Source organism: Capra hircus, chromosome 21 (assembly GCF_001704415.2).
Source record: "Capra hircus breed San Clemente chromosome 21, ASM170441v1, whole genome shotgun sequence".
NCBI classification, from domain to species: domain Eukaryota; kingdom Metazoa; phylum Chordata; class Mammalia; order Artiodactyla; family Bovidae; genus Capra; species Capra hircus.
In genome coordinates this window covers 57287875-57314981 of record NC_030828.1, presented here as the reverse complement: position 1 = coordinate 57314981, position 27107 = coordinate 57287875, and the positions used below count along the sequence as shown (strand labels likewise).

The window sequence follows — 27107 nt, the reverse complement described above, 5'->3', positions numbered from 1 at the left end:
AGCAGGCCCCAGGGCGGATGGAGCTGCCGCAGTGGGCTCACATGGTTCCTGCATCTGCAAATGGAGGCCGTATACACTTAAATGTGACGAGAAACCATCTGAAAAGCCACTATTTTGAATTGATTTATTTAAATTTTTACAGAAACCTGATTAGAGTTAAGTATGTAATTATAAGTCCAGTAACAATTCTACAAAAACGCACATACAATGCCAGAACTCCTTGAAAGTAATATCGTATTCTCATTTTGCATAAAACATGCATTAATATCAACTGCCACATGTTGGCCAAAATCAGTCTCTACAAGAAGAGACGGTCCAATACAGTCAATAAGAAAACTAGTTGTGAACAACAGGTTTAAAAAAAAAAAGAGGTTTTCTGGTTAACGTGAGAGGAACAGTACCTTTCCTAAAACAAGCCTTCCAGCACTGGGGGTTGCTTGTGCTGCACAGGGATGCTGAGACTTGGTCCTGACCTATCATAAGAAGGAAGGAACTTTCTGGTGGTTAAATCATATGCCTGAGATGATAGAGCCTTTCAGGCCATAATGGTATACAACTAGTATCACCTTGCAGAGAGGGGTTCAAAAATCCTCAGGCTTGGAACAGAGAGCTCCCAAGCTGGGGGTGGCGGCCCTCTCGGAGATGCCCGGAGCTCTGGCCCTGGCCACTTCAGCCTTCCGCAAGGCCAGCTCAGAGCACACACGCCTCTCCTGTGGCCACGAGATCTTCCCGCTCCACACATCACTCTTCCTGGGGATCTGCAATTAGGAGGTCTGAGGCAGAAAAACATGAACTGTACTATTTCTTGAAGGCCTTTGCCTTCTGTAGGCCGAGTTCACCATACTGAGGGATCGGTGGGTACTTATGACTGCTGGACACACAAAAAATATTAATATACACTTGTGGCCCCAAAGCCTCAAATGCTTATAGTCACACACCTCAAAGTGTGTTGTCTACCATCAGGAAACACCATGCTCCTCCAGAGGAAGAGAGCAGCTGAGGGCTCTTGTTTATTGAAAGGTGTTTTCCACACAGACTGAGGGGCTTTAAAGACACTTCAAACCAACTGAAAGGACATCCCCTCAAATATGGGCTTTTGTACAATACCCCATGAGGTTCTTCAAAAGATCTCACACTTATTAGGGATGCAGCTGCGGACTGACATTAGGGACTATTCTTTACTTAAAGCTCATTATCTGCGCGGCCTGGGGCCTTGTCTGGGATCTCCTCCAGTCTGCCTCTCCTAGAACAGGGCACTCACTGGCCCAGCTCCTTACAAGTAGGCTAAGCCAGTATGTTTTTTCTTCAGCACAGATTTAAGAGGGAAAAAATTTACTGGGCTTCTAGTAACATTTTCTTAACAGAACAATATCAAAATAGGTCTATTCTTAATATATGCTTATGAATATCCCTGATAATATAAAGAAACTCGGAGAACTTCGTAAACCACCAAGATTTCACAGGGTAGTACCCGGTCTATTTTCTAGGCAGCAAAGAGGGACTAGTCTTGATATAATGGCAGATTTTCTCCAGGAAGCCCTGTGAGCACTACAGTACTGAAATTCTAATATTCTAGTGTCAGTAGATTTGTGAATGACATTTCCACTTTAAATTTATTAGTAAAATTTGTAACAAAGGTAGGCTTCCTCAATCCTGCCATCAGCCAACCTCCTTGCCTGTGACACACATCTAGACCAAAAAGCTGCAGTCCTGCCTAACTCCGGAGGGTCAGCCTAGATGAAGCAAGCTCTGAGGTCCCTTCTAGGCCATGACCAAACCTCAGGAAACAGGGACAAGGGAGGGAAGCAGACCAGGCTTGAGGAAGCTTTGACCCAAGGCACCACGATCCGAGGGGTGAGGGGGCCTGTGGAGCTGACAGGAGGGCTTCTGCAACGCTCCTCAAAGCAGGTCCTGGAAGACAGAGGCTGCGGCAGAGTAGACACACTTGGGAGTTAAAAGAACAAATCATTAGGGGGGGTAAAAAAAGACAAGTTTACTTTTTCAAAACCAAATCAAACTTCTTGAAAGTTCTGAACAAATAACCCTGGCTAGACTGGGGTCGGGTAGGGGAGCTCAAGTCTGTGGAATGAGTTGCATTTAGCTGAGTCAGAAAGAAGAATGCTGGTTGTGAAATCAGCATAAACATTGTGGCTACTGTCGTTAAGGAGAGTGAAGGAAGCTCAAGGCTGGAGGAGGCGGCCTCTTTTATTCCTGGAACAGGAAGTGGGTCTTCCCCCGCCTGGATAGAAGGCTCCGCACTCCTCTCTAGCTGCAATAATACTGCATCCCGTCCACTCTTCTTCTCTTTTTTGACTGAAATTCTTCAAAGAACTGCTGGATGTCCTCTCTCTTAACCACCTGTGGATAGAAAGCAAAGATTAGGAAAGGCAGCCACATTACAGAAGAGCTGTAACAGTCACAGTCAAGTCCAACAACATCGGTGATGAGGGTTATTTCAGTGCCTAGTTATCCTCTCTCTGCTGCACAGACACGCTCATCCAGGCTCAGACTGGCTGGGTCAGGGTCTCATAGTAGGCACACAGCACACTGGTGCCGAGTGTGGGGTCCACCGCCACCTTTGGGTTCCTCATTGAAATGAGACAAAAGGGGGACTTCCATGTGGTCCAGTAGGTTAGGGATCTGTCTTGCAGTGCAGGGGATGTGGGTTCAATCCCTGGCCAAGGAACTAAGACTCCACATACTGTCCAGCACTAGGCCCGAACGCCACAGCTAGAGAGCTTGTGCACAGCAAGGAAAGATCCTGCATAATGCAACTGAGATCCAATGCAGCCAAATACATAAATTTTTTTTTTAAAGGGAGAAATGAAAGCATTACCCATCTAACAGGACCATTTGAAGAGCAGATGAGATGTAATGCCTGTGAAAGCCCTGCCTGGCACAGAGTAGGCTCTCTATGAATACTGTCAGCTGAAAAGAGAAGTGACAGAACCAGCATGAACACTGAGGCCCCGAGGTCTCCTGAGGACACTGTGCTCCCTCGAGACACGGCTGTCCTGGGAATGTCCCTCAGTTCTGCACAAGCACCCCAGCAAACAAAGATGGCTTTTTTGACACTTGTGCTCTCTCCTCTATACTGAAGAAAAAAAGAAAAGAAGGAGTCCAAAATCAAAGACATTTGCTATATAAACAGAAAAATAATTGGCAAAAACTATGGAAGCAGTACTTTCAAGTCAATGGAATATCCATGTTATACAATGAGAAATTTATCTTGAATTTTATTGGAAAAAGGATTAGAACATCACACAAAAGTGTTTATGATTATCAGCAAAATAGAACATTAAAACTAAGGAAATAAGGGGGAATATGGATTTAAAAAGTTAAACCAGGATGACCCGGAAGGAGTTCCTGCTTACTCCAAGAGGGAGTTTGTGCCACAACTGACAGGTTTGTTGTTGTGGGTCTTGCTTTTTATTACTTATTTATTGACCAGGATCCTAGTTCCTCGACTGACCAGGGATGGACCAGGGATGGACCCATGTCTCCTGCTTTCAGACCGCTGGACGCCAGGGAAGCCCTGATGAGATGTGTAATTACAAAGGCAGCACACTGTTACCAACATGATTTTTAATTTTGTAACATTCTTATTATCATGAGGAAATAAAGGTGGAGTATAGAGAGGGAAAGAGAAAAAGAAAGCACTGGAATGCAGGGACCAAGGAGGAGAAAGAGAAGGAAAAGAGAAGACAAATACTTGTGTGTAAAGTGAAAACTTCCTTCTCCTCTCCCCAGGAGTGAGAGTACAAACATCCCCAAGAGGCAAAGCCAACCTGAATAACTCACTGGGGTAAGATACTGACTAATCCTTGAAAGAAGTTCCATTTTGTCAGTATTCTCCCAGACTGGTAGCTGACGCTGGCCTCACAGGCACTGAGAATAAGCTGGAGGTCAACCAGTGGGAATGAGAAGCCCTCACAGACTCAGGATGGAGACGGCCAACACACACTGAGGTCACCGCGGCTCAGAGTGCTGAGCTGCTGGGCTTGGCAATGTCCACTTACAAACGCTAACAGGTAGGATGCTAGGGAGTTCCGACGTGAAGCCTCTGTCCCTTGCTTAGATCACAGATATTAAACACTGAAAGGCAAGGCAAGGCAACCATTTCTCTGGCAAGGATGCAGTAGGAGGAGACTTAAGAGCCCACAAACTACAGACTGTGTCATTTTTAGTTTCCAGACCTCCTCAAATGGTCACAGCCAACAGAAACAGTAGAAATGTTAAAAAATATGTTTATTAAGCCACTAAGTTGTGTCCAACTCTTCTGCGACACCATGGACTGTGTACCGCTAGGCTCCTCTGTCCCTGGGATTCTCCAGGCAAGAATACCGGAGTGGGTTGCCATTTCCTTCTCCAGAGGATCTTCCTGACCCAAGGATCGAACCTACATCTCCTATATTAGCAGGCCAGTTCTTTACTGCTGAGCCACTGGAGAAGCCCTAAAAATACTTGGGTCCAATAATAAAATCATTTTATTGGTTTGTCTCAGAAAATGTGTAGTTTCTAAGTTTCTTTTTTAAGTCAGACACAAACATTAAATAAAGGGCAGGCCATTATTTGACAACATCTAGACCTTATTATGAAAACGAAAAAGAAAAAAAAGGAAACAAACAAAAAATAGACCATATTATGGACAAACACAACCAAAGCAGACAAGCTTTATGACAACTTAAGGTGTTTGTAAAGATCTAGTTAGTAATATTGAAAACAAACAATAAAGAATTTTTCTGTCTTTCAAATCATCACATAGGATTTAAAAATTACCTCAGACTCATTAAGAGTGGCTCCAGTGATAACAAAGATCCATATGTTGAAGACACGTGTGAATACTCTGGATAAAGTTGTTTCAAATGTGAAAAGCAAAAGACACCACACCTACTTTTTTCTTGTGTGTAATTTTAAGTGTGTGTGAAACAAAATCAATAATGAGCACAGCAACCACACACTACACAGAAGGAGCAGCACAAGTGCACGCTCTGACACTGCTGACTGACACAGCTGGGAGACCTGGAACGGCCACTAACAGTGCAGAGCTTAGAACAGTTACACCCGTGGACGCTTGCAGTGCCGGTGAGAGAAGGCGGAGGGCGCATTAAGCAGAGGACAGCCTCTGCAACAGAAATGAGAATAACTGACAGTTAAGAGCTGCTGGGAAACAAAAGGACATAAACAGTGACAATGAGGAACATTCTCTAAAAATGAGAAAACCATTCCAGAAGGCTCTTTACCCTCAGACTCCACAATTCATTCTGCCACAAGGCAGCAGTGCCAGCTATCCAGGCAGCTACAAGTCCTTCCCACAGTGATGAGAAAGTGCTCGGCCTGCAAAGACTTCTCCCAAGAAAGCAAGTCTCAGGGCATGTCCTAAGTGTCTGTCAGATCCAGGTCTGACTTCGTTAGTCTGTCTGGCGGTAGCAGAGCAGAACATTTACTGTCCAGAAGGACAGCTGTAGGCCATGAAGAGAAAAGTTAAGTTTTATTTTATATCTTCCTTTCGAAGATAGGAAAGTATTTTAGAAAAAAATTCCATCATAAACACATATGAGTAGTAAAGAGCTAGGAAGTATTTGAAAATTCATCTGGAGAACTATTTTACAAGATTAGACACTGTAGGGACTCCCCTACTGGTCCAGTGGTTAGGAATTCACCTTCCAATGCAGGGTATGTGGGTTTGATCCCTGGTCAAGGAGCTAGATCCACATGCCCAGGTGGGCACCTAAGCCCACGTGCTGAAAGTAGACAAAAGTACAACTCAGACTGACAGAACCAAATCAATAAATAAATGAATTAAAAAAAAAAAGATTACACATTATAGAGTGTCACTCTTAAAAGCTGTTAGACTGTCCTAACCAGCAAGACAAATATTTTAGCCCCCAATTATCAAGTTGTTTTATTCTAAACTATAGAACCCCAAATCACAGAAAAGAGGTCTGACTTAAATTTTTTTCCTGACTGGTCATTTCTGCTTCCTCCTCTAAGAAATCCTGCTGGATGATCAGGACTGGGAGAATCAGTATGGCCAATCCAATGGCCCCTCCTAAGCTACCACTGCTCTCTCAAGATCCTGGGTGACTATTCCATCCCTCATCTGGAGGCTTGGGCAGGACTCCTAACGTGGCTAGTCTGGTGGTGTTTCGCTACTATTCATCTCCCTTCCCTCCACCTGTACTACACTCTCAGTCAACTTTTTGATCAGAGAAAATGAAATATGGAAAATAGTATGAAGGCCCCTCAAAAAAAGAAACAGAACCACCATATTATCCAGTTAATTACTTCTAGGTATATATCCAGGACAGTAAAGAATCTGCCTGCAATGCGGAAGACCTGGGTTTAATACCTGGGTTGGGAAGATGCCCTGGAGGAGGGCATGGCAACCCTCTCCAGTATTCTTGCCTGGAGAATCCCCAGGGACAGAGGAGCCTGGCCAGCTACAGGCCATGGGGTCTCAAAGAGCTGGACACGACTGAGCAACTCAGCACAGCACAGCACACAGGTATATATACAAAGAAAACAAAAACACTAATTCAAAAAGATGCATGCACCCCAATGTTCAGAGCAGCATTACTTATAATAACCAAGATATGGAAGCAACTTAAGTGTCCATCAAGAGATGAACGGCTAAAAAAGATATTGTATGTATATACACACAAACACACACACCAAGGGAATATAGCTAATATTTTATAATGATTTTAAAAGGAGTATAACCTATAAAAATATTGAATTATTATGCTGTACACTTGAAAGTAACATAAAACTGTAAATCAACTGCACTTCAAAAAAAAAAAGAAACTTTATTCAAAACATACAGGGCTATGATTAAAATTCGTTAACTCTACTTACTGTGCCTTCATCAGCAAATCTCTTGAGATAGTCTTTAAGTTCAGTCTTCAAGTCATTGTATTCTAAAACAAAACAACAAAGCAAAGGACACAGACTTCAGACAATCCATTTGCATTTAGGAACAAAAGATTCCCTGACCATTAATATCTGAGTATTTTAATAGTTTATCTATTTTTTTTCAAGTGAAATCTGCACAGAAATTTGTTCTCAATTTCTCCCCAATTCCCTCACTTTGACATCTGGGAACCCTTTTTCATTAAATAAACCCGCGAGGAACAGATACTCCCACTCCCAAAAAGACTGTTGTTTAGTCTCTATGGCTTATCCAACCCTTTGCAACCCCATGAACTACAGCATGGCAGGCTTCCCTGTCCTTCACTATCTTCTGAAGCTTGATCAAACTCATGTCCATTGAGTCAGTGATGCCATCCAACCATCTCATCCTCTGCTGCCCCCTCTCCTCTTGCCCTCAATCTTTCCCAGCATCAGGGTCTTTTCCAATGAGTTGGCTCTTTGCATCAGCTGGCCAAAGTACTGGAGCTTCAGCTTCAGCATCAGTCCTCCCAATGAATATTCAGGGTTGATTTCCTTTAGGATTGACTAGTTGATCTCCTCACAGTCCAAGGGATTCTCAAGTGTTCTCCAGCACCATGATTCGGAAGCATCAATTCTTTGGCACTCAGCCTGCTTTATGGTCTAACTCTCACATTCATATATGACTACTGGAAAAACCATAGCTTTGACTATATGGGCCTTTGTCAGCAAAGTAAAGTCTCCACTTTTTGAAATATGCTGTCTAGATTTGTCATAGCTTTTCTGCCAAGGAGCAAGCGTCTTTTAATTCTGTGGCCACAGACACTGTCTGCAGTGATTCTGGAGCCCAAGAAAATAAAATCTGTTACTACAGCTGAGAATTTTTTAAAAGGTTTCCCATCTGTAATTCTAGTGCTAAAGTATCTTGGACTTGTCAAACATTAAGTTTTAAAATTCATCTCACTTAACAATTTGTATTATATACATGGAAACTTGAGGGTTATATCCCTCAAGTTATATACTCTATCCCCAAAAAGCTTTTAGTCTAATAAAGGCAAAAGGAAATTAATCAAATAGTTACATGCGCAAGACAGAAATAACCATTGTCAAAAAAGGGGTACAAAAGTGGTGGCATCCGAGTAGAAACTGTCCAGGACAGAAATCACAAAAATAAGTTGGGCATGCTGGGGGAAAAAATGTAAAAGCCTGCAATTAAGGGTTTGGGAATATTTTCCCCTCTAGTGGGTTTCCTGTGAACCACTGAAGCATCTCAACACTGTCAAAAAGATGGCATGTAATGTTCAATGAAAATTGTTTCAATGAATGGAAAAAGAAATTGATTTCTTCTTATTCTATACTTACACATCTACCCTTAATCAAAACAGCATGTTATGGTTTCTCAAGCATGCAATTATTCTAGCATTTAACCCTGACTCAATGGAAATGGTAGCTAAATACTCAGCAATGTTACAATCAAGCAAGTATAAGTGAGGCTTACTATACAATTCCAAATTTAAACCATTTTTAGTTGTTCTCCTTCTATATAATTTTTTAATGGTGAAGGAAACTTCATGAACTTTATGAATTTTCACAAACAATATTTACCACAAATAAGTTCCACTTGCTGGACTCTGTTCATGCTATTAAGGGTGTCCATTAGAGGGTCTCTCCTGTCAGTTGCCTGGTCAACCTTGCCTTTGTTTTCATAAGCCAGAACTGTGTCATACTCATCTGTCAGGAACAGGACATCTAGATCGCCATACATTTTCTTTAAAAAATAAAACCAGTTTCCCCATTAGAACTGTATGTCATTCTCAGAAAGTCGATCTCATGAGAATCACCAAAAATTTGTTTTAAGTTTTCTAATATCCAGAAAAACCCCAGCCTTTCAGCACAGTTGCTTGAAGGATTTATTCTTTCTGCCCAAATTTCTCTTAGAAATCTCCCAACTTCCAATGGATACTGCATGATCTAAGAGATTTTTATTTAAAAACCAACTTACTGTAACTTTCAAGAAATTTGTGTTTCCAAGTAATTCTATGATATAGAAAAGCTATTTTCCACTGAAATGAAGATAAGTAAATAAGAAGTATTGCATCGTTCTTAATTGCTTCCATAAACATTCAGACTGCAAACACTAATTCATAAATTTGCTTAACATTTAAAAAAAAACTTACGTTCCCTATACTCTAATATCAATTTCATAAATAAACTTTCCAGGTGTTCTTATTTTAGGCATCTGTCCACAAAACACTTAATGTTGAACATGATCTGGTACTTACCATACAGTCTTTGCAGGTACACAACTTGCTACGCCAGTTCAGGGGCCAATAGGTGGCAGTGTCTTTCTTTATAAACTGCTTAACTTTAAGCTCCTGAAGTTTGCAGCCAGACTGTGATTCTGTGTTGAGACGCTGATTTTGAAATGCTTTCTGAAATTAAGTTTTGAAGTGTGCATTTTAAACTATCATCGTTTTCAAAGTTTAGATTTTGTAAAAGGATTTCTTTTAGGCAAAAGGTACAACTGAAATCCAAAGCTACATAGCTTACAGAATTAATTTTGCTTAAGTTTTATTTTACAGCTCAGATTTCATTTTGTTACCTGGAGATCAGATTCAGAACTAGAGCTGGTACATGGTTCGTTTGTCTGCTCTGCTTTAACTTCCTTCACAACAGCCTTTCCATGTTCTGGAACATCCTCTTCAAGGGCATTATCTTGATGAGCTCCATTTTCAGTTTTGATAACTTCTTGATCACCTACTCCATCAACATTCAGCACCAACCCATCATCTTCAGTAGTTACTTTGGTTACTGTACGTTCAATGAAAACACACATACACACACATATCCACACCAGTGAGACAATGAAATACTTAAGTTTGATTAAAAAATACTTCAGAATCTGGAAAAGGAGAGAGTTAACCTTAATCTCTGGAATAATGAGAAAGGAAATAACACTTTTTTAGGTTATGCCTGCCTATTCTAAAGTGTCAAATAACGGAAAATTTAAAAATATCAATCACTGGTGGGAAGGGTGGGTTCAAGAGGGAAGGGATATATGCGGCTCAGTGGTGGAGAATCTTCTGCCAATGCACGAGATGCAGGAGATGCAGATTCAATCCCTGGGTCAGGAAGATGCCCTGGAGGAGGAACTGGCAACCCACTTCAATATTCTTGCCTGGAAAAGCCCATGAACAAAGCCTGGCAGGCTACAGTCTGTGGGGTCACAAAGAGTCAGACACGACTGGGCAACTGAGTACGCATGCATGTGCAACAGACACTGTAGAGCCTCTCAGAGCTGATTCACTTCACTGTACAGCAGAAATTAACACAACATTGTCAAGTAATTACACTCTAGTAAAAAACAAAATGTGAACCAAGAACAGAAAAAAAAAACCATCTGGAAAAAAGAGCTAAAAAAAATATATCAATCACTACCTTAAACATTTTATATGTAAATGAGAAAGGAAAACACTATAGATGTTAAAGACCCAGGGACACCAAAGAAGCAAAAGGCAATAGGAAGATATTTAGCTGCAAACACAGGAGAAGGGTAGTTTTGCAAAAACAACAGCTTTTCTTTATGTGAGGAGGAAATTAGAAAGGACGCTTGCAGAGACAGAAATGACAGAGAGCAGAGAAATGACAAGGGAACTCACAATGGAGGATGGCTTTTCAGTTTATTAGGAAATGAGGCCATCTGCTGACAGGGAAGGAAATGAAGGGGCAGAGGGGAAGGGTTAAGAAAATCCAGTGAATGAGAAAAAGATTCAGGTCCAGCCGAAAGTGAGACGTAATTGAAAAGGATATGATCAGGTTGATTTGTGCTGATGTATGGTAGAAACCAACATGGTAATTATAAAGTAATTATCCTTCAATTAAAAATAAATAAATTTTTTTAAAAACACACATACAAAGCATATGAACAGAAAGAGGACACACCAAGTACAAGAACTTGGAGACAAAACAAAAACATAGGATGCTGCTCGAGGTTTGTATGGTGAAGTGTTCGCTAAAGGTGAGAAGGGCAAGAAATTATGAGGCCAGAACAGATACTACGAATTACTACCATTTAAAAAATGAACACATATAACATTGAGTAAAATAAGGTATTTCAGTACTTTGGCCACCTCATGTGAAGAGTTGACTCACTGGAAAAGACTCTGATGCTGGCAGGGATTGGGGGCAGGAGGAGAAGGGGACGACAGAGGATGAGATGGCTGGATGGCATCACTGACTTGATGGACCTGAGTCTGGGTGAACTCCGGGAGTTGGTGATGGACAGGGAGGCCTGGGGTGCTGCGATTCATGGGGTCGCGAAGAGTCGGACACGACTGAGCGACTGAACTGAACTGAAAATATTTCATACTTAAGAACATTCATTACTAATTAGTGGTTTGGGGTCAGTTTCTTAAGTATAGTAAAAGCATTAGATGACAAACTGTCACCACCTCCTCCTCGACCAATAGCATGTTTTATATTTAAGAACAACTTGTTTGGGCTCTGTTATCTTCCAAAATCCCCTTAAAAACTGCTTTCTCCATTTTCTCCAATTCTGGTCTCATCCATATTCTGCATCATGCCATTTAAGTACAAATTGGTTCTTGGCAGTCTCCCAATCTATCTATAAGCACCTTGTGGAGAAGGAACAGATCTTGTACTTTTTTCTACACCACAGAGTCTCTTAAAAATGGAACTCTGTCCAATGTTACGTGGCAGCCTGGATGGGAGGAGAGTTTGGGGAAGAATGGACACATGTATATGTATGGCTGAGTCCCTTTGCTGTTTACCTGAAACTATCACAGCATTGTTTGTTAGCCATTCCCCCCATAAAATAAAGTAAAAGTACACAGTGAAAAACATAGTAGCTAAAACTTAGATACTGAACAAATTGTACTGATTTGTATCGTGGCCCAGGTTGGAGGCATGCCAACTCCACAGAGACTCTTACCTGCCAGCTGTGCAGCATAAGCCCACAAGAAAGAACAGCGCTTCATACAAGCCTGGCACACCATCTCTTGGAAATCCCCACTCTCAGGAGGAATGGCGCCAAGATGCTGTGAACACAGAAAACCAAGTTATTTTCCTTGTGATCACCAAGTTGTCCAAAAAGTTCATTATTTTATAAAATATTGCAACAGTACATTGATCATATCTGTAGTATTTTTTAGAAGAGCAGTGATAATGTGAAATATAATTTAATTCCAAAAGACAAGATCTTTTTGGGACTTCCCTGGTGACCCAGTGGCTAAGACTCTGTGTTTCCAATGCCAAGGGCTTCAGTTCAGTCCCTGGTTAGGAAACTAGATTCCATATGCCACAACTAAGATCAGACTCAGCCAAATAAATAAATATTTTTAAAAAAAAGACAAGATCTTTTCTTTTTTGTAAAGACAATCGGTTTAAAAGGTCAAAGCTCTTCTTACCCTTCCATGGAACCAGTCTTCACAGACTATACACTGGATCATCTCATCTGGAATCTAACATAGAGAAGCAATTTGTTTGTTAATGGTTACAGTGAATTCATGGGGTTCTCAAGACAAGAACACAGCCATTCCCTTCTCCAGGGAAGCCCGCTGTACTGAAGTCCATGGGGTTGCAAAGAGTCAGACATGACTTAGCGACTGAACTGACTGACAACGAACTCTGGAATTTCAAAGTAACTCTGGCACACATTAGAATCAGATATTAAATAATTCTCTACCAATTCTGTAAGGCCACTGCTGCTGCTGCTAAGTCACTTCAGTCGTGTCCAACTCTGTGCGACCCCACACACAGCAGCCCACCAGGCTCCACCATCCCTGGGATTCTCCAGGCAAGAACACTGGAGTGGGTCACTAACCACATGCAAAAAGTCAAGGAGACAGGGAGAAACAGCAATTCAAAGGGTCAAAGAAGTTCTTTCCCCATGAACTGGGGTTATAAAAGGATTACACTGAGATAAGCACTTTGTGAGTAATTATCAAAACTTTCATATCAGTTACTTACTATCTGATTCCCACAAAACTTTATGAATAAGTAATATATTTTCATTTCACACATAAACCCAGGCCCAGGGAGGTAATGTGAATTGTAGCAAGTTGCACAGTGAATTACAGAATTTTGCCTTTGTCAAAAGAAAAGGAAACTAGAAATTAAAGCACACATTCACTCACTTATATGTGCACAGAAAAAGGTCTAAAAATATATACACCAAAAGTGTTAACAGTGGTTATGTCTGGGAGGTAAGAAGGTACAGGAATGAGGAAGAACAACAATTCTTTTAAAATTCTGCATACACCTCTAACTGAAGTTTCTAAGAGAATCCAGTTTGTGCACCCTATTTTCTTTTCTTGCAGGAATGCGAGGAGTTGAAGGTCATTTTCTGGAAAGTATTCAGAGAAAAGGAGCAAACAGGCAGGCAAAGAGAGGGGAAAAGGAAAAAAGCTCTGGTCTTGCTAAAGTCCTGTCCAGAATTTCTCATGATGTAAGAAAGAGAAAAATAGTTGGGCTCTGTACTACTTGTAGCTTCAGGTCAGAGTCATAAGAAGGGATAAATCTAGAATACTTTCACAATCCCTAAATCCCTGCTGAACAGCTAAAGGGCCAAATATGACAAGAGGCTGGGAAGTGAAGGCTGGAGATGACACAGTCCTGGTGCTGACCTCCAAATCTCTTACCTCATCTTCAGGATCAGGGTAGGGTCTCTTGCAAATGCAGTACAATCCAAAAAAGTTGTCATTGTACTTATTGCCAGAATTTATTTTTGCTTTGTCCTGAAAGATATTAATTTCAATATAAAACATGGCCTAACTTTATAATTTCATGCATCATGGAATTTATGCATTCAATAAATTTGTGCACTAAATATCTGTATCCCCTCCCTCCCCTGGAAGTTAGTCTTCAAAGTACAAAGGAAAAAATTTATTACTTTATAAGTAATACTTTCTCCAGGATACAAGGGAAAAATAAAATTTATTTTCTATACCTTCTTTGTACCAATTGGGGGAGAATGAATCATAAATATTAACTATCAACCTATGGAAGCTGACACTGGTCTAGAATTTCAAAATATTTCTTAAGGCCAGCTATGATAGTCAAAGCCCCCAAATTACTAGGAGGTGAAAAGTAGGCAAAGAAGTTGTCTAAAAATAATCTTTAAAGGAGGGAAAGAGCATGACAACTTTAGCAATTAGGACTGAATACTGTAAAGTGACCTCCCTGGTGGCTCAGACGGTAAAGCATCTGCTTACAATGCGGGAGACCCGGGTTCAATCCCTGTGTGGGTAAGATCCTCTGGAGAAGGAAATGGCATCCCACTCCAGTATTCTTGCCTGGAAAATCCCATAGATGGAGGAGCCTACAGTCCATGGGGTCACAAAGAGTCGGATACGACTGAGCAACTTCACACACTGTAAAGTCCCTTATTTTCTGTTTCATTTTTGGTATTTCACTTAAGTTATTGTAGAAGATAGTCTTTATTATCCAAAAAGCAGTGAAAAACTTTTGCAAAAGCCCATGCTCATTATTGCCCAGTTTTATTTATTGTTTTAAAAGTCTTACCCTTTTCTTTAAAAAGCCTTAGAGCATGAGCACAATCAACACAACTGAACCTGAATCACTTTAGAACACTACCCCCAAAACCTTTCATATTAATTACAATTTATAGGTAGGCTCTGAACAGGTTACTTAGCTTTCCAACAAATAAAACACTGGGGTACAGTCTAACATTGATTTGCCCATTGGCAAAGAAGCATAGAACTTCCTTTTTGAAAATTCTTGGTTTTATCCCCTAGGACAAATACAAATCTTAGCTACTTTTCATGCATTTATCGTTTACTGTGGTTACTTACAGGAAACAATTTGCATTCCAAATTTTTAAACTTGCTGTTTCCACAATCACAACGAAAATTTCTGAAAGAAAGGAGGAAGAGCCAATTTTAATTTTTCTTCTAAGTCTAAAGACTACTCTTTACATTCATATCATAGCCTCTTCCCTTTCAATTAGCTTCTAGGATCTAAAAATTGGACTTAGTTGTTGATCATGTATCCAACCCGCAATTTTCCCAAGCATATTACAATAAAAGATTTAATAATTCTATAAATTAACATGTGTGCGCTGTGTGCCCAGTCATGTCTGACTCTTTGTGATCCCATGGACCGTAGCCCACCAGGCTCCCCTGTCCATGGAATTCTCCGGATAAGAATACTGGAGTGGATTGCCATTTCCTTCTCCAAGAAATTAACATGCATAAAGACAAATATCTGTATCTCACACCCACACATAAAACAGTGGAAGGATAGCAGGAGTAGTCTGAGTTTGCCTCATAATTATATTTTAAAAGGTCCCCTGGAAAAACTGTTCTTTCTGATTACATTATATAAAACAGTTGCATTAAATTTTACCAGGGCACAACTACTTTGAATGCAAAAACATGATTAAGAAAAAAAGTGCAACTGGAAAAGAATCTAAACATTTGAAAAGCATCCAGCATCAATCTCTGACCAGTTTACCTTTTCGTGTACAGCTCAAATAGTTTATGACTTCCATGACATTCGTAACTGCAAGCCAGGCAAATTCCTGCCGGTTCTTCTCCCTCTGGAGTGCAGGTACTGCAGGCATACAGTGCTTGTCTCTTTACTGAACCCTAAAGACAGCCCCAAAATGGAAAAAGACCGGAAACTGATGAAACACTGGCAGAGCGACCTAGTGCCCACACTATGATCTGAGAAATAACTGAGATCAGATTATCTGTGGTCAAGATCTTCCTGTAAAAGCCACTGAGACTAATAAAAAAGCATATACAATAGAATACCAAAACACTGTTGCAGGTTTCACACACGTTTCATATAACTTTTTCTCAAAATGATAGAAGTTAACATTTTTAGTCAGCTGTGAATAAACCGGTCTGCTTAACTATTTTTAACACATGAAAATACAGGAGAATGTGTGTAAGCTTATGTAAGGAATAATCATACTTTAATTTTGGAAAATGCTTGTGATTCCACCAAAGAGAAAACCAGCGCATTAAATGAATCCCTTTGATTTTAAGATGTATGCTGACATATTTAGAGTTGAAGTGTCATGGTCTGAAATTTATTTTCAACTGGTTCAGGAAACAAAAACAAAGTGTATTACAGTGAAGAAGTAAAAGAGAAAACAAATGTGGTAAAACATTAAAAAGTGAATATATGTGAAGGTACACAGGTGTTCATAATATTATTTTTTCATTTTAACTGTAGACTTTAAACATTTCAAAATTAAAAGTTGAGAGAAAAGCAAATCCTGATAATGGCTGCCATCTTCTGAGAAGAAGGGAGTCCCAGGAAAGCTTCTGTGATGCTGGTAATGTTCTATTTCTTGATCTGTGTGGTATGTACCTGCAGGTGTTTTCAGTTTTGCTTTCCCAAGACTTATACATGGTTTCTGCACTTTTCCACATATTTTACAACAATACAAAAAAATTTTTTTAAGGAAGTCTGTTTTAAAAATCTACGTTTCAAAAATAACTTACAGGCTTTTTTAAAAAAGGCAAACAGAGAAAAAGTTGTTCCAGTGGCGACCAAAGGTTTTAAAATATCAGCCTACATTAAATACCTCTGAAGCCAGGTGTATTAAAAAAAAAAAAATCTAACCACTTTGCAGTGTAAACTCAACTGGTCATTGATGACAACTGGTATTGTGATCTCAAGCCACACCACGTAAAGACCCTATGTCTCTCTCCCCATCCTGCAATGTTCCACTCCACCTGCCTGGAAGATAACCTTCTTCCTATCAAGTACCATCTCTCATTAGTTTTCTTCTACCCACCTTTCTCCATTTTTGAACCTAGAAACATAGAATGAGTCACCAAACACTACGTCACACCCCCTCCAGTCCTTGTTCCCACCATCTTCCGAATGCCATCTCTCCTCCCCTCCTTTCCTTTGCCAGTGCCACCAGCTGTTCGGGTTCCGTTCTATCCCCCTGGGGGGCCGACTGCAGAGAGACGTGGTACTTGCTTCCTCTAGCCAAAAAAAAAACAGCTAGCACTTGTCAAACTAAACTGCAGAGGACCAGCTGTCCAGGAGTCCAGCCTACGCGGAGAGATTTTCAAACCCAGAGCTCTCTCCTTTCATTCTTTGACTCTTCCGTTTAGTACCCAGCAAATACTCAGGATGGGAAAAGTATGGACAAAGATACTCAGGATGTGAAAGGTCACGGGGTTGGTTTGGTGAAAAGCGGCCGGGGCACAGAGAAGAGACGAGGAAGGAAGGAAAGAGCAGCTGCTCCGGGGCCAAAACCGGAGAAACGTCGGGGGCCTGACAGAGGAAAATCGAGAAAGGAGGGGCGTCCTGCTGGCCACAGGTTAGAAGGGGCTCAGAAGACTAAGTGTAAAAGGGCACCTGGGCCTGGGATGGGGAAGCCTACGACCAACAGCTGCGCTGGACCACCACACGGTGCCGGCCGCGGCCGGCGGGAAGAGAGAGGGTAAGGCGGGTGGGGAAAGGGAGGTTCAGCGGGGGCGAGGGCCGAGCCGCGCGCCCACCTGCGAGTAGGAGCACTTCTCCGAGTCACTGCCGCCCAGGACGGCGCAAGCCTCATTCTCCAGCTCCTCGTCCTCCTCAAGTACATCGACCAACGATACCACGGGCTCCAACTCCGACTGTCGCCCAGCTGGCTCCTCAGCTCCGGCCATCCTCAACTGTCACCCGGACCGCCGATCGGCCCCGGCGGAGGCGGGAAAAGCGTCCGCGAGGGGCGGGGCCGGAGGAGGCGGGGCTTCGGTGCCAGACACCAATCCCAAAGACAGGGAGCGAAGGAAGGGGGAGGAGCGACTTCCGACAAACGGAAGTCAAGCCTCTCCCTTCTTCGCGCCTGCGCCCGCGGCGGGCTGGTTTCCGTTTCCGGTGGCGACTCACTGTGGCGCGCTCCTGAAGCGTAGCGGTCGCTATGGAGCTGTTGGGCGAGTACATCGGACTGGAAGGGCAGCGACAGCAGCTGCGGGTGCCTTGTGAGGCGCCGGGCGTCACCGACCCTTTCCAGAGCTTGTTGTCCGGTGTGGCTCAGATGAGGGAGCTGGTGACTGAGCTCTTCGGCTCTCAGGTACAGCCGGAAGCACAGGACCGGGGGACGGCGGCTCCCGACGAGGCCTTGGACGGTGAGCTTTGAGACGGTTCAGCGAGCGACAGGAGGGCGGGCAGGGGCGCCCGGAGAAATTTGGCCTGTATCTGGACTCATTTAGCAGGACTGCTTTTCACGATTCTCTTTTCATTTATGTCACACAAAAAAACGTACTGAACGCCTACGGCCCTGTGCCAGTCACTGGGCTGAACTCTGGAGAAAGAATGACGTGAATGCGACTCAGTTCCTGTTCTTGTGGAACTCTGGGAGATTAGACAGACAAACATTCTTATTAAAGAGTAGAAGGAATGACCCTAGGCTTCTCTGTAACTATTGCAAACCTAGAGAACCCAAGAAGGCTTCAGAAAGAGCATGACTTCTAAGCTGGGCTTAGAAGGATGGAAAGGAATTTTCCCAGGCGTGAACTTACAAATATGTTTGGAAGACCGCCATCTATTACAGAATAGGAACAGGTTCTGAAGATTGGAATAGATTTCAGATGAACAAGGCTTCACTGTCAGGGACTCCTTTCATTTCCCAGTGTGGTAGGTGCAGTTTGAAAGCAGAAATGGAAATTTTCACTGTATTCTTAAGTCTTGTCTTGAATACCCTGAGCTGAAGAACCTAAGAACTAAATATTGGAATCAGGGCTTACTTCCCCTATTGTTGTTGTTGAGGTTCAGTCGCTCAGTTGTGTCCAACTCTGCAACTCCATGGACTGTAGCACACCAGGCTCCTCTGTCCTTCTCTGTCTCCCAGAGCTTGCTCAAATTCAGGTACATTTAAACTGCAGTGCCATCCAGCCATCTCATCCTTTGTCTCCCCCTTCTCCATCTGCCCTCAATCTTTCCTAGCATCAGTCTTTTCCAGTGAGTCAGCTCTTTGCCTCAGGTGGCCAAATTATTGGAGCTTCAGCTTCAGCATCAGTCCATCCAATGAATATTCAGGGTTGATTTCCTTTAGGATTAACATTTCATCTCCTTGCCTTCCAAGGGACCCTCAAGAGTCTTCTCCAGTACCACAGTTCAAAAGCATCAATTCTTCAGCACTCAGCCTTCTTTATGGACCAACTGTCACATCTGTACATGACTACTGAAAAAACCATAGCTTTGACTATACAGACCTTTGTCATCAGAGTGATGTCTCTGCTTTTAATACACTGTCTAGGTTTGTCATAGCTTTCCTTCCAAGGATCAAGTGTCTTTTAATTTCGTGGCTTCAGTCACTGTCTGCAGTGATTTTGGAGCCCAAGAAAATAAAATCTGTCACTGCTTCCACTTTTTCCCCTTCTATTTGTCATGAAGTGATGGGACCGGGTGCCATCTTCTTTGTCTTTGAGTGTTGAGTTTTAAGCCAGCTTCTTCACTCTCCTCTTTCAGCTTCATCAAGAGGTTCTTTAGTTGCTCTTCACTTTCTGCCATTAAGGTGGTATTATCTGTGTATCTGATGTTATTGATACTTCTCCTGGCACTCTTGATTCCAGCTTGTGTTTCATCCAGCTTGGAATAAGCAGAGTGACAATATACAGCTTTGATGTACTCCTTTCCCAATTTTGAACAAGTTTGTTGTTTCCTGTCTAGTTCTAACTGTTGTTTCTTGACCTGCATACGGTTTGGGGATTGGAATAAAAACGGACCTTTTCCAGTCCTCTGGCGGCTGCTGAGTTTTCTAAATTTGCTGACATATCAAACAGCATCATCTTTTAAGATTCTTATTAGCTCAGCTGGAGTTCTATCACCTCCATTAGGTTTGTTCATAGTCCTAAGGTCCACTTGACTTCAGACTCCAGGATATCCAGCTCTAGGTGAGTGACCACACCATTGTGGTTATCCGTGTCATTAAGACTTCTTGTATAGTTCTTCTGTGTAGTCTTGGCACCTCTTAATTTCTTCTGCTTCTGTTAGGTCCTTACCATTTCTGTCCTTTTATCATGCCTGTCTTTGCATGAAATGTTCCCTTGGTGTCTCCAATTTTCTTGAAGAGATCTGTCTTTCCCATTCTATTATTTTCTGTTTCTTTGCATTGTTCATTAAGAAGGCCTTCTTATCTCTCCTTAATATTCTTTGGAACTCTGCATTCAGAAGGGTATATCTTTCTCTTTCTCCCTTGCTTTTCACCTCTCTTCTTTCCTCGGCTCTTTGTAGAGCCTCCTTGGACAACCACTTTACCTTCTTGCATTTCTTTTACTTTGGAATGGTTTTGGTCACTGCCTACTGCACAGTGTTACAAACCTCCATCCATAGTTCTTCAGGCACTCTGTCTGCAAATCTAATTCCTTGAATCTATTTGTCACCTCCACTGTATAGTCATAAGGGATTTTATTTAGGTCATACTTGAATGACCTAGTGATTTTCCGCTACTTTCTTCCATTTAAACATGAATTTTATAATAAGGAGTTCATGATATGAGCCACAGTCAGCTCCAGATCATGACTATGTGGAGCTTCTCCATCTTAAGTTGCAAAGAACATAATCAGTCTGATTTCAGTATTGACCAGATAGTGATGTCCATGTGTAGAGGCGTCTCTTGGGTCATTGGAAAATGGTGTTTGCTACGACCAGCTGTTCTCTTTACAATACTCTTAACCTTTGCCCTGCTTCATTTTGTACTCCAAGGCCAAACTTACCTGTTTCTCCAGGTATCTCTTGACTTCCTGCTTTTGCATTCCAGTCCCCTATGATGAAAAGGACATCATTTTTGGTATTAGTTCTAGAAGTTGTAGGTCTTCATACAACCAGTCAACTTTAGCTTCTTCAGCATCAGTGGTTGAGACATCGACTTGGATTACTGTGATGTTGACTGGTTTGCCTTGGAAACGAACTGAGATCATTCTTTCGTTTTTGAGATTGCACCCAAGTACTGTATTTCAGACTCTTTTGTTGACTATGAGGGCTACTTCATTTCTTTCCAAAGGATTCTTGACCGCTGTAGTAGATATAATGGTTGTCTGAATTAAATTCGCCCATTCCTGTCCATCTTAGTTCACTGATTCCTAAGATGTTGATGTTCACTCTTGTCATTTCCTTCTTGACTGTGTCCAGTTTACCTTCCAAACATTCTTGGTTTCTATGCAATATTGTTCTTTACAACATCAGACTTTACTTTCACCACCAGACACATCCATGGCTAAGCATCATTCCCGCTTTACCCCAGCTGCTTCATTTTTCTGGGGCTGTTAGTAATTGCCCTCTGCTCTTCCCCAGTAGCATATTGGACACCTTCCAACCTGGGGGCTCATCTTCTAGCGTCATCTTTTTGCCTTTTCATATTGTCCATGGGGTTCTCTAGGCAAGAATACTGGAGTGGATTGGCATTTCCTTCTCCGGTGGACCATGTTTTATCAGAATTCTTCACTATGACGCATCCATCTTGGGTGGCACTGCGCAGCATGGCTTGCAGCTTCATTGAATAACACAAGCCCCTTCACCATGACAAGGCTGTGATCAGGAAGGTTTAACTCCTTTGTAGAGGAGCTTAAAATGTACTGTACTTTCCTTTTCTTTCCATCTTGTTTGCATCTTGATAGTGCCAGATAATATGATAGAACCAACTCAGAATATTATGTGAATTTCAGACAGTAGATTGTTTCCATCAGCACGAAGTCCTGGTTCTTGGCTCCAAAAGATCCTCTCTAAACCGTTGAAAATACTGTCATTGGAATAAGGACAGGTACAGATGGAGCCATTTAAAAAATGGCTTTCTGGAAAAATAACTTCTACTTTTTCTGCTAATAATGGGTCATTAATAGCTTCATATATGAGGACATGCTTTTGTATGTTTAATCAAGTCCCCAAGGAGTTTCAGTTTGAATTTCCTTTGTTGAAAATGATAGAGGGACTTCCCTGGCGCTCCACTGGTTAAGACTGTATGCTTCCACTGCGGGAAGCACGGGTTTGATCCCTGATTGGGGAACTAAGATCCCTCGTGCCCTGTGGTGCAGCCCAGGAAAAAAAAATGATAGCGATTAAAATGATGAATTTCATCTTATATGAATCATATCTCAATTAACAAATAGAAAATTTTTTTAATGTAAATATTACAAAAGTGATAGAATGCAATACTAAAATGACAAATGGTGATCATTTTTTCTGTATAGGAATACTGAGTCATGGTGTTATAAACCTGGTACTAACAGTGTTGTGGGTCAGTTATACTTCAGTTGAAAAAAAAATTATCATAATGACCAAAAAAGACAATCCAATTGCCAGGCATGCAGAAAACTTGACCGAATAAGATATACAAATGGCCAGTAAGCACATGAAAAGATGCTGAACATCACTGGCTTTTAGAGAAGGGCAAATCAAAGCCACAATGACATAGCGTGTCATACCCACCAGGAAGGCTATAATTGTAAAGAACAGTAACATGTGTTTTGACTAGGATGTGAAGAAATTGGAGCCCTCATACGTTGCTGGTGGAAACGTAAAATGGGGTGCCTTCTTTGGAAAACACTTCAATAGTTCCTCAGAAAAGTTAAATGTAAAATTATCATTCAACCCAACAGTTCTAGTCCTAAAGTTCTACTCCAAGTTCTCCCAAGACAGCTGGAAACATGTTCCCATAAAAACAAATGCACATGTGTTCATAGCCGCATTATTGATAATAGCTAAAAAGTAGAAATAACACAAATATCCATCATCTTATGAGTGGATATGCAAAATGTGTATCCATACGGTAGAATATTCGTCAGCAACAAAAAGGAATGAAGTACTGATAAATGCTATACAATGTAAATGAACTTTGAAAGCATAAGTGAAAGAAGGCAGACACAAAAGGCCATATATTTTGATTCATTTATATGAAATGTCCAGAACAGACAAAACTGAGGGGTAAGAAAATAGACTTTTGTTGTTGTTCAGTCGCTCAGTCATGTCCAACTCTTTGCAACTCCTTGGACCAAAGCACACCAGGCCTCCCTGTCCATCACCAACTGCTGGAGTTTTGTCAAACTCATGTCCATTGAGTCAATGATGCCATCCAACCATCTCATCCTCTGTTGTCCCCTTCTCCTCCTCCACTCAATCTTTCCCAGCATCAGGGTCTTTTCCAGTGAGTCAGCTCTTCACATCAGATGGCCAGAGTATTGGAGCCTAGCATTAGTCCTTCCAGTGAATATTCAGGGTTGATTTCCTTTAGGATTGACTGGTTTCATATCCTTGCAAGCCAAGGGACTCTCAAGAGTCTTCTCCAACACCACAGTTGAAAAGCATCAATTCTTTGATACTCAGCCTTCTTTATAACTCTTATATCCATACATGACTACTGAAAAAACCATCGCTTTGACTATATAGACTTTTGTTGTCAAAGTGATGTCTCTGCTTTTTAATATGCTGTCTAGGTTTGTCATAGCTTTCCTTCCAAGGAACAAGCATCTTTTAATTTCATGGCTGAAGTCACCATCTGCAGTGATTTTGGAGCCCAAGAAATTGAAGTCTCACTTTCCATTGTTTCCTCATCTATTTTTCATGGAGTGATGGGACTGGATGCCATGATCTTCATTTTTTGGATGTTGAGTTTTAAGCCAGCTTTTTCACCCTCCTTTTTCACTTTCATCAAGAGGCTCTTTAGTTCCTCTTCTCTTTCTGCTATAAGGGTGGTGTCATCTGCATATCTGAGGTCATTGATATTTCTCCTGGCAGTCTTGATTCCAGCTTGTGCTTCATCCAGCCCAGCATTTCTCATGGTACACTCTGCATATAAGTTAAATGAGGAAAGTAAATTAGTGGTCGCCACGGGCTAAGGGGAATGGGAAGTGAAAGTGAAAGTCGCTCAGTCGTGTCTGACTCTTTGGGACCACATGGACTATACAGTCCATGGGATTCTCCAAGCCAGAATACTGGAGTGGGTAGTGAAAGTGAAAGTCACTCAGTCGTGTCTGACTCTTTGGGACCACATGGACTATACAGTCCATGGGATTCTCCAAGCCAGAATACTGGAGTGGGTACCCTTTCCCTTCTCCAGGGGATCTTCCCAACCCAGGGATCGAACCCAGGTCTCCCGCAATGCAGGTGGATTCTTTACCAACAGAGCCACAAGGAAATCCCAGGAATACTGGAGTGGGTAGCCTAACCCTTCTTCAGCGGATCTTCCCGACCCAGGAAGGGGAAGTGACTGCTAATTGGTATGAGATTTCTTTCTTGGAAGATGAAATGTATTCTAGAGTTAGTAGTGATGGTTTTATAACCTAGTGACTATCTAAATCAATAATCTGTACACTTTGAAAATAAATTTTATGGTGTATGAATTATATCTCCCAAGAAAAATGATAGATGGGAAAGGTTTTAAGCATCATAATTCCTGCAGTCTTTTTAACTGTACATATTGCTGATTTGATATGTGCATTGTTTTATTAATCCCTGAAGTGAAATGGTCTCATTATCAACCATTTTAGCTATCTATATTTCTTTCAACGACTGAACATATTGTCATACAACAAATATTTGTTTTAAAAGGTGATGATGAAGATGATTCAGAAGATGAAAATAACACTGATAACAGAACTAATTCAGATGGACCATCTGCAAAACGGCAAAAACCATCTTAACTAGCTTTTATGAAATTTAAGAGACTGCTACCATATTTTATTTTACCACACACTGACATTTAAGGAACTTGTGCTCTAATTTGGAAAGTGTTTGTTTTTTGCCCTGGGACAGTTTTGTCAAAGAGGAAACTTTTCTGTGTTCATCAAAGAAAGACATAAATGCATAGAAATGAATCCCTTTTCTTGGGTGAGAAGTCAGTTTCAGATCATGGAAATTAGACATTTAATAATGTGTGATATCCAGTAAGTTGGCAACTGAATTCTTACTTTATACTTTTTAAATACCCATTGGATTAAATTGTGTGGTGTCCACATGTTTTAGCTTCTGCTTCTGTTATGAAAATACATGTCAAGGTTTATGGACAATAACATTTCAAGGAACTGACATGAGCAAGTGATGAAAATGAGGTGTTAAATTTAAAAATGGCAGGTGCTTCCTTGGTGGTCAAGTGGCTAAGACTCTGCATTCCCAATGCAGGGGGCCTAGGTTCCTTCCCTGGTCGGGGAACTAGATCCTGCACGCTGCAGCTAGAGTTTGCATGCCACAACTAAAGACCCAGCATGACGAAATGAAGACTGAAGATTGTGCACATGCCACAACTAAGACCTGGTGCGGCCAAATAAATTTATTAGTTAATTTAAATTTAAGAATGGCAATTCCATGTACATAGAAGGAAAATGGGAATAGTGAGAAATATTGAAGGGAAGGAGAGCCCTTGAGAGAGACCCAAGAAAATCTTGAATCCACACCTGAACTCAATATACAGACTTCTGGAGATGATACCACTCAACAGATAGATGTTAACTTGTACCTTAAGAGAGTCAAATTGGGGTGTGCTTTTATGCTGGTGATACGCTGTTTATGTTAACACAGGTATAAGTCTTTAGGTAAGCAACCTGTGTTGACTGTAACTTAAGATATTTCATGTCATTCTGTAGTCAGACTTTGATTTTGCTTAACAAGGAACTATCAGATCCTTTAAATACATATATGTATATATTCCTAAAATGTGTGTATGTATGTATTCCTTTTCTGCTTGTCAGAGGGACTAAGATATTTTTCATTTACTACGCATATAAATGTTTCCTGATTCATTTTGATGGCTAAACTACAGGGAATCAAATCAAGTAACAGGTAGCTATTGAAACACAAACAGTCACAGAATTTTAGAGTTGGAAGTAATCTTATAGATTATATGATTTACTCAGAGATGAATTGAATCTTAGATATTTTCCTTGAGTTACAGAACTTACTGGCAGAGCTGGGTTATACACACAGCCTTTAAAAGATTACCATAGTACTTTCACAATTACACATTCTGAAATCTGTAGCTTACAAAGTACATGGTATTAAGGAAATTGAATTTACACACCTTTTTATATGTTTATAGTATTGTTTAGTTGGAATACCAGGCTTCTACCAAGTACTCTTATGTAATTAAAACAATACCAACTAGAAAAAGTCATAAATGGTCAGAAATTACCTTGTTTGTTTAGTTTGTGATATGTCTCTGCTATTGGAACTTCAGGTCAGTTACTGATTTACAATAATCTTTTATCTTTATACATTCCTTAGAAAAACTTGGGACTTCCCTGGTGATCCAGTGGTTAAGACTCCAAGCTCCCGATGCATGGGGCCTGGTTTCAATCCCTGGTCAGGGAACTAAATCGCACACTCTGCAACTAAATATCCCGAGTGCTGCAACTAAGACCCGGCACAGCCAAACTAAAAAAACAAAACCTTAACCTGTGAAATTACAATAGTTCATAGTTTTAAAGTAATACCTGAACTTTGCTTCTGAACATTTTATCTCCTTTGTTTAGTAAATATGTTTATAAAGAAGAAATACCAAGATATTCATGCTTGTGGTCTGTCGTTTGGAGGTCTGGGTTATAAGTCTGATGGATCTTTTTCTGATTCTAATACTGTCTTCATAAGTGAGCCACATGTATGACAAAAAAGGTTTTGAAGGTGTGAGGGACTAGTTTGAAGAACCAGTATAAGAGAAATGCCTTGTTGATTTTCTAATCTGCTGCCTTTAAAAGGTAATAACAATAGCCACAGACATACAGGACACAGTTAATGTCTGAAACAGCTTTAGTAAAAGTAAACAACTTTACTTTCATAAAAGAAAGTCAACCCCACAATCCTACCTAAAAATAAGCTTGATGCTAGACCGAGATAATCTTTTAAAATATGAAACATGGAGTTCTAAATGTGAAATACATGGGCATATACAAATAGATGTGTGTTCTAAAAGTCAGTGCTTTTGTGTCACATTAAGAAATACTTCAATAAAGTTCTGTGACCAAGGACAAGAACTTTTTTATAATAGGTTGCTGTTGCTTGGCTACAATATTAGTTAGGAAGTTTGAACAAACATTTCCTCCAGCAGAACTTTCTTGGCTTCTGGGATGTTAGGCCTCATACTATGTGTTTCTGTGGAGCCTAGCCCCCTGTATTGACTCCCTCATGTTATGAAGTGTACTTTATTAGAATTATTTCTTCAAGCTGCTCAATTTTTAAAAAACTTTTATTGAGAAGACTTGTATTTTTAAGAAAATAGAATTTATGTTTTCTTCCAAATG

General features: G+C 41.0%; 2 protein-coding genes across 2 annotated transcripts; one reads left to right on the top strand and one right to left on the bottom strand.

Annotated features, from left to right (window-relative positions):
* UBR7 (ubiquitin protein ligase E3 component n-recognin 7 (putative)) lies at positions 110 to 17784 on the bottom strand. Its single transcript, XM_018066307.1, has 11 exons — positions 17400 to 17784; positions 15385 to 15518; positions 14724 to 14784; positions 13551 to 13646; positions 12318 to 12371; positions 11843 to 11948; positions 9494 to 9702; positions 9174 to 9323; positions 8497 to 8659; positions 6859 to 6920; positions 110 to 2358 (listed from the first exon to the last, which is right to left on the bottom strand). Exons 1-11 carry the CDS (start codon positions 17547 to 17549, stop codon positions 2266 to 2268), a joined length of 1278 nt encoding a protein of 425 aa, XP_017921796.1. The 5' UTR covers positions 17550 to 17784; the 3' UTR covers positions 110 to 2265.
* Positions 17708 to 26559, top strand: GON7 (GON7, KEOPS complex subunit homolog). Its single transcript, XM_005695341.3, has 2 exons — positions 17708 to 18011; positions 24427 to 26559. The coding sequence occupies exons 1-2, from the start codon at positions 17804 to 17806 to the stop codon at positions 24516 to 24518; spliced, it is 300 nt and encodes a 99-aa protein (XP_005695398.2). The 5' UTR covers positions 17708 to 17803; the 3' UTR covers positions 24519 to 26559.